We start from the raw sequence: 15,422 nt of genomic DNA, 5'->3' as shown, positions 1-15,422 counted from the left end.
TTCATAAATTGAACTGAACTTGTATCTAGTTTTAATTCTGATTTTATCCACTCTTAGTTGAAGTTGATTTACATTTTGTGTTTCCTACGAAGAATGGTTACTCTAAAGGCAACAGATCTTCAAAATATCTGAATATTAAAGTTTCCTTTTTATGATGGTTTTTAATAATTTCTTTCATTTCGTGTTTTGTACTGAGGATTTATGCTATTTATATATTTCAAAACATTTGAACATCTGTGTACGAGTCTTCAATAGTTTTTGCTCTCTGGGAAAGATCCCTATTTCTTCAAAAACATTAAAGGAGTTGAGTAGCCTATTTGTCTTATCATATGTTCACTTGTGACAATATGTTGCATTACCTTTCCAATTTTGCAGTCAGAACAGAAGCTCTTCCCTTCTATCCGTGAACTTCCCTAAAGAAAAGGGACACAGTGTTTCCCGAGACTTCTGGAATTGATAAGAAATATTCAATAAATTTCTTATGACATGTGTTTTTTCCCAGTACTCATAAAAAAGTAAATGCTACCATATTAGGTAATTCTTTGTACATTCTTTCTAAAATCAAACTTATAGAAATCCTTTCTCACACCTCCGAGAGGTGGGTATGCTCTTGCTTAGGGCCCTTGTTCTACTAATTGCTTCCTGAAATGAAGGATTTGCCAAGACGCTTCTTTTAAGCTTGCACATAATATTCAAACTTAATTGCTTTTAAGACTTATATTTTTTCTTATTCTCTAGTTTTTTTCTCTTGCCATGCTTTGCATATTTGTTAGAGAGATTTACCTGTAATATTGTCCTTTGTTTGAGTGGTCTAGACGCTTTAGTAAAGGCTCTCCAGTGGCGTAAATACGGGTTGGGGTTGACTGTATGAACATCAGCATTATGCTATATTCATGAATAGATCAGTTTTAGTCTTTATGCAAAGTTTGCCAAGCTGTAGTTTACTCTAAAACAGTCTGATGAAAAATAGGGTACACACCCATATGTAAAATTTTGGGAAGCTGTTCTTGAAATATTCTGCTACATATTGCCTTAAAGCAAAGTTTCTAAGTGAGTACATTATCTGATTGTCTTCTTCCTTATTTTCATTTAAAACTTTTTAGGGCCATAGAGAGTTGGACCTAACACTAATAAACAAGGTCATATCTAGGTGGAGGGGGATGAAGAGTTTTGAGCCTCCCCCCTCCCATCGAATCTTCGTCCCACTCGTAAAAACGTAACAAAATGTATATAAACAAATTTTTATGCGTTTTTCTAAGTTGTTTTCTTTGCATTAAACTATGATAACTTAGACAAGCCTGATGGCCGTCAGCCTAGACCCTCATGATTCATGAGGGTTGATAACGCTGTTGAGCCACTGAGTGGGGGATTGTTTGATTCTCTGTTGACTTGGATTCGCATATTATTCCATGAGATGAGGATGAGAGCAATGAAAAACATCTGCTCTTACTAATGAAGAACATTTTTCTTATTGCCCATGAATCTCCTCTGACGATCTGCAAATGAAATCAACTCTAGCCTCTTTTTAAAATAATAGAACCAAAGGGATGGTTAGTATCTAACCCCTATCCAATGTTTGTCTTATGAAGACGAAATCTAATTTATTCTTTTGGGACTATGTCTTGCCATGTCATTTTAAAAATGCCTTAAAGTTAAAGTCTGTATAGCGCATTTGCCATTTATAGTATTATAACTCTATTCATTTTTTATATTGCATTTGCTATTTTTCGGTCCCTGCAAAATCTAGGGGTAATGATCTCTCTCTTAATCGTACCTCTGTGCTATAGATTAGTTTATTACTATGCTTTAACGCCTTTATTCCAGGTGTAAGTCATCCAGAAGTTTTGTGTGATAATTGTCGGAAGCATGGAATACCAGGAACCTTATGGAAATGTAATGTCTGCCCAAACTATGATCTTTGTACCCTTTGCTATATGGCCGATAAACATGATACTTCTCACGCCTTTGTTAGATACTTGTTAGTTGATTCTATTGGGTAAGCTATCTGCTGAGTTATATTGTTATCATATGCTTACTTAATTATTTATTGTACATGCGTTTTTTTTTATCTAAATTTTTAAGTATATTTTCAATTAAATTCAGTTCAAACATTTTATTAACATAAACTTGACTCAATATGACAACAAGTCACATTAAAGCAAAAAATGTGGAATTTTTTTTTTTTTTTAGCTTCAGGTATATGTGAATTATGCTGAAACCTCCAGAACGACCTGGCTTGGAACAAGAGGTATCTAAAAGGCTGGAGCTTTGGTAGTTCTCCAGACTTAACACTCATCTACTCTCAAGTGCCCCGAACTTATCACTCGTAAAAAGAAGCGAAGTATATGAAAAAAAGCACACACACACAAAAAGCAGCCATAATCCTAAAAATTAAAGATTATTGTGGTAACAGGCCCACCGAAGTAAAATCAAGCATGCGTCCGTGAATGAAGCTGTTTGTATGCATTGTTCAATTAACCGTTCTTAAATTTATTTGATGACTTGAAATTATTATATTGTTGAGTCACCTCTCAAGAATATAAACTAATGATAAAAATGAAGAAACTAGAGTTTCGATGGCGGGAACAAAATGAACTTGCGCATTTCTATAAGACAAATGATTTCCGGGAATTCTGGAAAAGAGTTACATAAAAAAAAATGACTGCTCCCCAAATGTATTCCGCAGGAAGACGAGTGGCCCCCCTTCTTTGAGAAACTAGAAGCAGGTACAGCATCTGGCACACAACAGCCCCCATCCGATTTCGAAAAACTGGCAGAAGAAGTCGGAACCCCCTCTTGTGACCACACTGAATACCCCCTACTGGAAGAAGATTATCACCTTTGCCGCCAAATCCAGCGGGAAGAAGTAGAAGATGCCATAAAACAAACTATAGGTGGGTCTGCGCCAGGACCAGATGGAATTCCAGCAAAGGCTTTGAACGTACTACAAGTAGTTTTATTACCTCTGCTTCTGGGGTTGTATAACTTGGTTATGAAAGAAAAAAAGTGGCCTGATCCTTGGAAGATATCTGTAGTTATCCCCCTATTTAAGAAAGGTGATGCAAGTTTGCGCGAGAATTACCGACCAATCAGCTTAGGAAACTGTCTTGGAAAAATTTTGGACAAAATCTTAAACAAAAGGCTGGAATTATGGCTGGATGAGAGGCAAATTCTGAGAGAAGAGCAAGCCGGTTTTCGTAAAGGATACTCACCATCTGATCGAATGTTTGTTCTAAATGCATTGATTAGTAAGTATTGCAAGGGAAACGGAAAGTTGTACGTGGCTTTTCTTGATTTAAGTAGAGCATTTGACAATGTTGACCGTATAATTCTGTTTAGAACGCTTTTAGGAACAGGAATTCCGTCACCCTTTTTAAGGGTTCTTCTCTCGATGTATTGTTTGACCAGAAATGTGGTAAAGATATCAGGAAGCGGTATATCTAGAGTTTTTTTTAATGTAAAAGGAGTAAAACAGGGTAGTACCCTATCACCGAAACTTTTTGCTATTTTTATAAATGATCTTGCCGAATACCTTAAAAAAGGTGGGCGCCAGTTGTACACCTTGGAAATAAAGTATTATCATTACTATTATTTGCCGATGATATTGCCTTGTTCGCCAGATCCAATTCGGAGCTACAAACTCTGTTAGATTTAACAGCTGAATATTTAAAGGAAAAGAAACTGGAAATTAACACAAAAAAGACAGAGGTGATGATTTTTTGCCGTAGACAATCAACAGGAAATAAAGATGAAGAAAGTTTTAATTTGACTGGTGAAGCTGTGAAGGTTGTGTCTCAGGCAATATATTTAGGATTCCATCTAACATCGAACGGAAGATGGAGCTATCATATTTCGAAGATGGCAAATCGAGGAAAAGCAGCAATGGCAACGCTGTTCATTTGACGGGAATAGGTGACTTAAAGATGCACAAAAACATGTTCAACTCAAAAATAAGGCCAATCCTCCACTATGGAGGGGAAGTGTGGGGCCTAGAAGTGGCAAATTCATTAGAAACTACAGCTACAATATTATAAACGAATGCTCGGTCTGCACGCCACAACTCACACACTTTTCATCAAGGGAGATTTGGGACTTTTCTCCATGAGAAAACATAGACAGATCCAATTAATTAAGTTTTGGCTGAAAATACTGCAATGTCCCTCCTCAAGACTCATCAGAGCAGCGTATGATGAATTACTTACCCTGGGACAAAAATTGTCATGGCCCTTCCATGTCAAAAAACTACTGGACAGCACAGGTCTATCGTATGCATGCAATGGAGGAGAGGGCCCAATCTCAGATCAAAAAGCCTTTCTCTCAGAGATCCAAACAAGGCTGGAAGACCAAGAAATTCAGAAATGATGGAATGACCTTAGCCAGTCGGAAAGCTTAATTTCTTACTATAAGGTGAAAGAAAATTATGGTGAAGAGTTATATTTTAAATTAGGGATTCCAAAAGAATCCCTGAGGTCTTGGATGCAGGTGCGAGCAAACTGTCTCCCTCTTCACAGTATTTGGAAAAATAGGTGTCACCCGGAAATGCGGTATACTTGTCCAATTTGCGGTGATCTTGATGGGCTAGACCATTTTCTTTTCAGGTGTCAGGGGCTAAATGAGTTAAGAGGGAGCTTTCTTGGGGTGGATGGTCGTGAGCCCCTTCTTGGAACTTTGAAGTCGACGTCGAAAATAAATATAGTAGCAGTGGCAAATTTTGCCCGGAAGGGTCTTGTTATTCGAAAGTCGATTGTTACATAATTTAGTTTGTTTGTTGTTATATATGTATGTATACGGCCTGAAAAATGGCTTTAAATACAGTCATTCATTCATTCATTCATTCCTCTTTCTATGGATATCTTTATGTGTAAACTGAGTAGTCACAAGTTTGTTAGGTATTTGTTACTTGCTTATGTTCGATAAATTTTTCTCTAGTTATGTTGTTGACCATATTAATATGTTGCATTGTCTAATTTGGCTGTTAAAACAAAAGCTTTCTTCTTTTTTCTTTTATTTTTATCTGAAGATACTTGTGTGTGAATCTGATCGTTTGAGTATCTGAAGCTATTCAACTTAAACATCCACCAAATGATTTCTTTGGCAAGGGTACCAATGGGGTAAGGTGGGGGGGGGGCAATTGTCTCCGTAGACAATACAAAATACCTTCTTATTTCTATTTCAATGGTATTTTCTATTTTAGCTATGTGCTATATTAAAGCAGCAAGGCTGGCTAACTGGTTGTTTTTTGGAGCATGACAAATTTTGAAGCGATGTATATATGTAAAAAAAAGGATAAGAATTGTCTTGAAAACAAAAGAAAACATGTTTATTCCAAACATAACGATAAGATGACTGACAAGTGCCCTAAAAATTTCAATTCTGCTTGGACCTTATTCCAAATTAAATAAAAAAGAAAAGAAAAGAAAGTCAAGCTTTTGCGTAAAGAGCAAAGGTTGAGGAAGGGACAGTCCCCCTCATATACAGAATAATTTCTTTTCGTCTTGGGTTTTAATATTGCTCCTTAATTTTACTTTAAAAATAACTTTTTTTAATTTAATTTCTTACCTTATGTCCAATCATACCAGGAATTACCCTTCCTTCCCCTCTTCCCCAGTGTAAAATTTATTCTGGAAACTTTTTCCCTCACAGAAAATTCTTCCGTGCACCCTCCCCCACCGGGCAGAAAATTCATCTCAAAATTGCCTATATGTTACAGCCATTTCTCTTGGGACTGTGGGGGGGGGGCATGTCATCCCAAAAGCATAGTTATTGGACCTTTTAACTATGCTGAATCAAATGTATATCTCATGATTTTGATTGGATGTCTTTGGGGAAAAGGGGGCACGAGGAGGGGCTAGTTGACCTCCAATCACTTAAAAAGGTACTAGAAATTTTGATTTTGGTTCAAGTGAGCCGTCTAGGACAATGCTGAACATCTACAGCAATTTAAGAAAAGATTTAAGGAGTATTTATTGGGAGTGGAGGGTGAGGAACCATTGTTTGTGTGGTCTTTTTTCATTTATATATATATATATATATATATATATATATATATATATATATATATATATATATATATATATATATATATATATATATATATATATATATATATATATATATATATATATCTTTATTGGTGAGACAGATTGTTTTTATGGCACTTGGTATTAACCAAGTGACATATAGCAATCGCAAATTCTGTCGGTCTGTCCCGGTTTTGCTACTTTAGGTACTTCCAGGTAAGCTAGGACGATGAAATTTGGCAGGCGTATCAGGGACCGGACCAGATTAAACTATATATAGCCTTTTCCCCGATTTAACCATCTGGGGAGGAGTGGGGGGGGCCCGTAAATTCGGAAAAATAGAAAAAATGAGGTATTTTCAACTTACGAACGGGTGATGGGATCTTAATGAAATTTGATGTTTGGAAGGATATCGTGTCTCAGAGCTCTGTCTTTAAATCCCGACCAGATCTGGTGACATTGGGGGGGGGGCTGGAGGGGGGAACCTGAAATCTTGGAAAACGCTTAGACTGGAGGGATTGGGATGAAACTTGGTGGAAAAAATAAGCAAAAGTCCTAGATACGTGATTGATATAATTGGAACGGATCTGCTCTGTTTTGGGGAGGGGGGGGGGGGAGTAATTCTGAAAAGTAGAAAAAATGAGGTATTTTTAACTTACGAAGGAGTGATCAGATCTTAATGAAATTTGAAGTTTGAAAGGATATCGTGTCTCAGAGCTCTTATTTTAAATCTCGATTGGATCCGGTGACATTGGGGGGAATTGAGGGGGGCCTTAAATCTTGGAAAACGCTTAGAGTGGAGGGATCGGGATGAAAGTTGGTGGGAAAAATAAGCACAAGTCCTAGATATGTGATTGACGTAACTGGAACGGATCTGCTCTCTTTGGGGGAGTTAGGGGGGGGAAGGGTTAATTCGGAAAAATTAGAAAAAAATGAGGTATTTTTAAATTACGAAGGAGTGATCGGATCTTCATGAAATTGATGTTTGGAAACCGGATCTGGTGACATTGGGGGAGACCTAAAATCTTGGAAAACGCTTAGAGTGGAGGGATCGGGTTGAAACTTGGTGGTAAAAATAATCATAAGTCTTAGATACGTGATTGAAATAACCGGAACGGATCCGCTCTCTTCGGGGGAGTCTGGGGAGGAGGGTTAATTCTGAAAAATTAAAAAAATGAGGTATTTTTAACTTACGAAGGAGTGATCGGACTGAATGAAATTTGATGTTTGAAAGGAAATCATGTCTCGGAGCTCTTATTTTAAATCCCGACCGGATCCGGTGAAGGGGAATTTGGCGGGGCGGAACCTAAAATCTGGGAAAACGCTTAGAGTGGAGGGATCGGGATGAAACTTGGTGGGAAAAATAAGCACACGTCCTAGATACAGGATTGACAGGATGGGGAGAGGGCTATTTTTAAAAAATTAGAGAAAATGAGGTATTTTTAACTTAAGAACAGTGACCGTATCTTAATGAAATTTTATATATAGAAGGAGCTCGAAACTCATATCTCTTTTTTTTGAATCCCGACCGGATCCTGACTAATTCGAAAAAATTAGAAAAAAAATGAGGGATTCGTAACTTACGAACGGGTGATCAGATCTTAATGAAATTTGATATCTAGAAGGATCTTGTGCTTGCATTTTAGATCTCGACCAGATCCGGTGACACTGAAGGGAGTTGAGGGGGAAACTGGAATTCTTGGAAAACGTGAAAATCGAGGTGTCTTACGAATGGGTGATCGGATCTTAATGAAACTTGATATATAGAAGAATCTTATGTCTCAGATGCTCCATTTTCAATTCGAACCGGATCTGGGGATATAGAGGCTTGGAGGGGGAAACAGAAATCTTGGAAAACGCTTAGAGTGGAGAGATCGGGATGAAACTTGATGGTATAAATAAGGACAAGCTATAGATACGAGATTGACATAATTGGTACGGATCCGTTCTGTTTGGGGGAGCTGGGGGTTGTTAGTTTGGAAAAATTAGAAAAATCGAGGTATTTTTAACTTAAGAACGGGGGACCGGATCTTGATGGAATTTGATATTTAGAAGGAACTCGTGTCTCAGAGCTCTTGTTTCAAAGCCCGACCAGATCTGTTGACATTGGGGGGAGTTGGAGGGGGAAATCAGAAATCTTGGAAAACGCTTATAAATGTCGTACATGCGTGATTGACGTAACCGGGATCAGCTTTCTTTGGGGGAGTTAGGAGGTGGGGTTCAGTGCTTTCGCGAGTTTGTGCTTCTGGACGTGCTAGGACGATAAAAATTGGTAGGCGTGTCAGGGAGCTGCACAAATTGACTTGATAAAGTCGTTTTCCCCGATTCGACCATCTGGGGAGCTGAAGGGTGAGGAAAAATTAGAAAAATTGAGGTATTCTTAACCTATGAGTGGGTGATCGGATATTAATGAATTTTGATATTTAGAAGGACCTCGTGACTCAGAGCTCTTATTTTAAAACCCGACTGGCGTTAGGCCTCTGATTGTCCTTTTAAAGCAATCTATTGATTCTTAGAATTTTGCTAGAGCTCATACCATATGAGCTTTTGGCTCCTCCGACCTCGTCACAAGTGCCATATGAGCTCTTAGCTCTTGTTTATATATATATATATATATATATATATATATATATATATATATATATATATATATATATATATATATATATATATATATATATATCTATTTTAGTAATTTAGTTGAATTTATTGATATTGATTGTTTTAGTCGTTTGTCTTCCGAGCTTTGTTTCTTCTTGGACGGCTACTTGTCAAATGATTGAATGATGTATCGTTTTTTTTAAATAAAGTTTAACTCAATCCAAATTTAAAATTGGTTTGCTATGATCATCTCTAAAAAAAAAAAAAACATCCATGATCTTTCTTCTGACCATAAAAAAAGCAAACAAAAGATTTCACGTTTTTGTAGATACAAGTTTGAAACATCTACATTATGGTTCCCCCAAATGCTGGCTCGGGTTATGTGATTTTCAATAAGATCGCCTGACCATTTATGGAAAAAATTCCAAAGCTGCCAGTAGCTAAATTTGACCGAATTCCGAAAGCTGCCGACACTTTAGCTGCACAACTTGTGTGCAGATAAAAGACCAAAGCTGCACAACTTGTGTTTTGTCGGCTTTTCTTTGAGTAAAAAGTTTGTTCATATGCAAAAATCGTATTCTCCGAAAAAATCTGCCTATAAATTTGAAAACTGCCAAGTAACATTGCTACTTTTCTGCCCTACTTTTTGCACGGCGGCGCTTGACATTCGGAGATTTCCCCCTTTTCAAAAATTTGGCAAATTTTCCCAGGCTCGTCATTTTTGATGGGTAACGTAGAATTTAATAAATTTTACATATTGATAAATCTAATTTACATTTAATAAATATATTTAATAAATTCAATTCTGGTAAATATTTGGAATCAGCATAAAAATCCAATTCTTTTGATGTACCTAGTATTTTCAAAATTCCGTCTTTTAGACTTGCTCCCTAAAACTTAAAAGTTGAGTCTTGCCCATAAATAATGAAGTGGATTTTATTCACTTCATGCTCTAGGTAATATACAGGTGATAATTAAATACAACATTTTGTATATGTCTATCTTGTTTAAGATACAGTTAAAAATAGTGCTAACATAATGGAGTGTGTTGAAAACCGTGGCAAAAGCTTACATTAGATAGATATTTGAAAACGGGACATAAAATCGATTCAATTTTTATGGCACTTGGTATTAACCATCGCAAATTCCGTCGGTCTGTCGGTCCCGGTTTTGCTACTTTAGGCACTTCCAGGTAAGCTAGGACGATGAAATTTGGCAGGCGTATCAGGAACCGGACCAGATTAAATTAGAAATAGTTGTTTTTCCCGATTTGATCATCTGGGGGTGGGGGGCCGGTTAATTCGGAAAAATAGAAAAATGAAGTATTTTTAACTTAAGAACGGTTGATCAGATCTTAATGAAATTTGATGTTTGGAAGGATATCGTGTCTCAAAGCTGTTATTTTAAATCCAGACCGGATCTGGTGACATTGGAGGGGAGTTGGCAGGGGGGAACCCAAAATCTTGGAAAGCACTTAGAGTGGAGGGATCGGGATGAAACTTGGTGGGAAAAATAAGCACAAGTCCTAGATACATGATTGACATATCCGGAACAGATCTGCTCTCTGGGGTAGTTGGGGGGGGGGGTTAATTAAAAATTTTTTTATAGAAAAAATGAAGTATTTTTAACTTATGAACGGATGATCGGATCTCAATGAAATTTGATATTTTAGAAGTATATCGTGTCTCAAAGCTCTTATTTTAAATCCCGACCGGATCTGGTGATACTGGGGGGTTTGGGGGGTGGGGACGTAAAATCATGGAAAACGCTTAATTTGGAGGGATCGGGATGAAACTTGGTGGGAAAAATAAGCAGAAGTCTTAGATACGTAATTGACATAATTGGAAAGGATCCGCTCTATTGGGGGGGGGGGGGGGCTAATTCTGTAAAATAAGAAAAAATGACGTATTTTTAACTTATGAAGGAGTGATCGGATCTTCATGAAACTTCATATTTAGAAGGACCACGTAACTCATATCTCTTATTTTTAATCTCAACCGGATCCAGCGTCATTGGGGGGGGACCGGAAATCTTAGAAAATACTTAAAGCGGAGAGATCACGATGAAAGTGGATGGGAAGAATAAAAACCTGTCTAAGATACTTTACTGACATAACCGGACCGGATCCACTCTCTGTGGTGGAGTTTTTTTTTTTTTTTTTTGGGGGGGGGGGGGTAATTCGGAAAAACGAGGTATTCGTAACTTACGAATGGGTGACCAGATCTTAATAAAATTTTATATTTAGAAGGATCTTGTGCTTTAAAGCTTTAATTTTAAATTCCGACCAGATCCTGTGACATTGGGGGGAGTTGGAGGAAGAAACCGGAATTCTTGGAAAACGTGAAAATTGGGGTATTTTTATCTTACGAATAGGTGATCGGATCTTAATGAAACTTGATATATATATGTTTTAGCTTTTCCCTCCTCAACGCCCTGCTCTTTACGCTAAAGTTTTTTACTGTTTCAAAAAGTGAAGTTGAGAGAAAGAGTCAAATTTTAGCGTAAAGAGCGGGGCGCTGTGGAGGGAAAAGCCCCTTTAATATACGGAGTAATTTCTGTTTGTTTTAGGTTTTAATGTCGCTCCTTACTTTCAGTTAAAAAACTTGTTTTTTCATTTAATATTTTTAAAGAATCAATCTCTTTTTCTTTCTTTTTTCTGAAGATTCAGGGTTATCCTAAACATAGGGTGGATGCCCTCCCCAAACTTCTTCACTACATTTTTAGGGCCAATAAAATCTGATATTTGGTACTTATATCAGAGCCTCGCTTGTATTCTTTAGAATGCCTGGCTTCTTCTCTGTTAATAATTTTTAAGTTAGCGGTTTTACTTGAAGGAACTGCCCGCCCAATTTTTTTAGCCCAGCCTCTTCAGGTTTTTTTTCAACGTGTCCTCATACTCATTTTCTTCTTGCCCTTTTTCTAATCCGTCCACGACCACGTCCTGCAGGTCCATTTCCTCTTGCCCAAGTTCTTCTAGCTCTTTTCCTCTTTCTTCCTCTATTTCTTCTTCTATTTCTTAAAAGATAGAATCTATTTCTTCTTCTATTTCTCTATATTTTCTTCTATTTCTTAAAAATTATATTTGTTATTTTTTAGATATCCCACCTCAGTCTGTTTTTTTTAAAAGTTATTTCGTATTTCAGCTTCACATAAGCCTGCGCAATTGTCGAACGTTTGCCATCTTTTTGCTGCGCCTACCTCAATCACTGTCTAACATCCTCTCATAAACTTTTTGTCCTTCTAGGGCTCGCAATGCAACTCGTGATTTGTGTCTATGTCTATGATCCCCCTTATCACAGGATCTATGATCAATCTATTCTGTGGTAACGATGCCCACATTTTTGAACGTTTTTGGAGCATTCAAGCTTAAAAGCACAAATACTTCCTAGTCTGTACAACATAGTAGTATATTTTAAAAAACGAGCTCAAATAAACTGACTCGTAATAACTGCCTATACCTGTAGAATTCTGTGAAAATAGCGCTTTACTGAAATAAAAACTAACTAAAAAAAGCGTAATATTAAGTACTTGGTACTTAAACTGCGGTACTTAAACAGTGGTACCAAACTACTAAACAGGGAGCAACTCGGCCCAATGATAACCGAAATTCTAAAAAAAAACCAGAATTCTGATAAAAATTAATGCATCAAAAGAGTTCCTTTTTTATGCTGAATCCAAACATATATCAAATTCGTCAGGTTTAATGTTGATCATTAAATCCCCGATCCTGAAAAAGATTGTCTGACTTTAGAAAAAGGGGGAAACACCCTCAAAAAGTCTAGCGATCTTAATGAAAATCACACTATCAGGTTCAACATATTATAGAGCCCTACTGGGAATTTTCAAGTTGCACTATACAAGTAGAGAATCGAGAGAGGGTTCATTCAAACTTAAATCATAAGTTCTAGCGTCCCTTTTTAGTGATTACTACTTGAAACGGTCTGAATTAGTCGTAGGGTAAGTTATGTATGCTAATCCCGTAAAATGCAGGATAAGTAAGGATAATGGAGATCATATGTCAAGAAAAGATTCAATCTTTTAAAAAATTAAAGAAAGTATGAAATTATATACAGAGAAAAATATTTTTAGATAAGCTATTACATTGGAATACACGTGGTTGATGTTGATATTTGCCTAATTGTCCGTAGTGTTTCAGTTAACAAGTTGCCAGACGAGTATTAATTGCTGTTTTTAAAGATTACATCCGGGGAAGTTCGTGTTTAGCCGATGAGTCCGGTAAGGCATGCTCGAATGCACTATATGTTGAATGCTTAAATTATTCTTTCAAATAAAGGAAGACCATAGGTCTGCTTCCTCCCCCGTATATTTATTTGAAGTACTTATCATTAGGAATTTGAAAATGCAGGTGTAGCATTCCGTCTTGATCCCCTAAATACCTCCCTCCCCCCATTAAGAAATATGTTGAACTTGAACTAGAGCATTAGTGTATAAGGTTTAAGCACATAAGTGCAAATAGGGCTTACCCTTGGGGGGGGGGGGGGAGGAGGAGACAGGGGTTTCTTTTCAGTTATTGTGAAAAAGAAAATCCCCCCCTTTTTTTTTACAGGTGTGTACAAAGTAATGATTAAAAAAAAAGGTGCTCTAATTCCTTCTATTTTCAGGAGTCTCATGCCACCAAGGAAGCATTCTAAAAAAACACCTTTGAAGGGGATATTCTTTGGTTCAAAAGTTGTTCGAGGGCCAGATTGGGACTGGGGAAATCAAGACGGTGGCGATGGTTTGTCTTTTTTTTTTTTTTTTTTTTTTTTTTTTTTTTTTTTTTTTTTTTTTTTTTTTTTTTTTTTTTTTACTGACTGGCATTTATATTGTACGAAATTCACTCAGCTGATCTCGAAGCTTGGCTTCTTTTTTCTACTTCTTTTTCAAAATGAAAAGGTGCCTGCATAACGAACTACCGTTAAAATATTTTGTGGACTAGTAAGAAAAAAATGAAGAATGAAAAAAAAAAAACAAAAAACAAACAGGATCGATGATAATTTTCGACTAGCAAATAAAAAAAAACGGAACATATATTTCACCAAAGATCTCCGCTAAGCCCCAGACGTGATTTTAGGGGGGGGGGGGGCAGAGGGGTACTTGCCCCGGATGCAGAAATTTTAAATAATGTAACGGTTATTATCATTTTGCAATTTTTAAAATTTTACTTGTATTAAAATAAAGCAGAGGGCGCAATCGGCAGTATAAATAAATTTATTAAATAAAGCACAAATATATAATAAATAAATAAAGTATAAATAATTTGAATCCAAATTTCAATTTTTACCATATATTCATCACCATTTTTTTTTAAATTTAAAGTAAGTAGACCAAATTTCATTAATTTAAATGTTTTCTGTGATATTTTATATTCACGTTTTTTTAATAAACGAAAGTTTTGTTCATAAATGAAAATTTTTTGAAAATTTGGCCAAAACCTTTTTATTAGACGGGGAGGAGAATCAAGATTGTTTCCCGGACTGCCACTACTAAGCCCTCTGTAGTGCTAATAAATATACTTATGCAATAAAAAAACACAAAAAAAGAAGAAAAATAACCTTTGGAAGACTTTACAAAAGGAAAAAAAGTGAATATGCTATTAATAAAAAAAAAAAAAAAAATCCTTGGTAGTAACCTATATGAAAGCCAAAAAATGATTTGCGCTATAAAAGCAAAACTAATCTCTCAAAAATCCTTCACGAAAGCGAAAAAGTGACTTGCTGTAAAAGAAAAACCAGCTTTTGCAAGCAACCTTCACGAAGACGCATTGAGCACTGAAGACGGTTTAGCGGATGTCTTTGTTGAAATATGTTTTGTTTTCTATATTCACAGGCTGAAAATTGTCCTTGTTTGTTTTGTCCTTTTTTTTCGCTCTCCTTTTTTCTCTCTATATTACACATGAACAATGTTGTCTTGGAACCAATTTTTATGAATTATTAATTATCAGATGAAAATTATAAAAATAATCATTAATGAAAGTATTTAGCGGGGGGGGGCTGTCAAAAATTGAACATTGCTTTGGATTGGAGGAGGCTGTAACCCCTCTCAAAATCCTACTCGTAACGTTCAAGTGCTTCCTTGTGCCTAACTTTATAACACATTTCAATATTGTCGTTGGGAACATAAAAATACTTCCATTCAAAAAAAAAAAATCGATTTAACTTGTGTATTTATCAATTAGGTATCCACATTGGGTGTCATCGGTTGTACATGTAGTTAGTAATTGGGCATATGCTATGAACTGATGGTCAGAATTTAGTTATACCTAATCTTGTTGATATAGTAAGAGCAACCTCAAAATTGCAAAAAAGAGAAGAAAAAAAATGCCAACTCCAAGATTTGAAATCGCATCCTCGTAAAATCGAAGTATTAACTAATTGGTATGGGATTCCAACATGGCAATCTTACTTTTGTGCGATTGGCAGCCTAATGGTGGTAATTACCAGGTAATCACTCATCTGAAAACAGTCGCACCATGTTATTATATAACGGGTAAACCATGTGCCCTAGAGGAGGCGATTTAATATATTGCATCTTTGAATGCCATCCATTGATAAATTCAGGATTTTGAAGAGGCGAGGAGGTGACAGAAACCTTTAAAATAAACGAAATAAGTGACTGTTTATTGGATCACTGGAATGCTCTATGAAATACAGGGATGAAAGCTTTAATGACGAGTGCGCCTCCGCGTGGCAGCATACTCTTGTGAACTGTGAAGCTAAATATGGTTTTTCAATAAGGTTGAGACAACTTGCTGCCTCAGAATTTACATCTGACGACATTTTGACTTTAATCAGCATTCCA

The 15,422-nt window shown here is 36.4% G+C and overlaps 1 protein-coding gene across 3 annotated transcripts in view; it reads left to right on the top strand.

The window, feature by feature from the left end:
- LOC136026338 (E3 ubiquitin-protein ligase MIB2-like) overlaps positions 1-15,422 on the top strand; it is a 124,082-nt gene that overhangs the window by 12,351 nt on the left and 96,309 nt on the right. For all 3 annotated transcript variants that reach the window (XM_065702774.1, XM_065702772.1, XM_065702773.1), the window contains exons 3-4: positions 1,825-1,996; positions 13,244-13,359. In XM_065702774.1, the coding sequence (XP_065558846.1) occupies positions 1,825-1,996; positions 13,244-13,359 (288 nt within the window). The remainder of the gene's footprint in view (positions 1-1,824; positions 1,997-13,243; positions 13,360-15,422) is intronic.

This window comes from Artemia franciscana, chromosome 4, assembly GCF_032884065.1.
Source record: "Artemia franciscana chromosome 4, ASM3288406v1, whole genome shotgun sequence".
NCBI classification, from domain to species: Eukaryota; Metazoa; Arthropoda; class Branchiopoda; order Anostraca; family Artemiidae; genus Artemia; species Artemia franciscana.
Note: the sequence above shows the minus strand (reverse complement) of the source record. Positions and strands in the feature narration are given on the sequence as shown.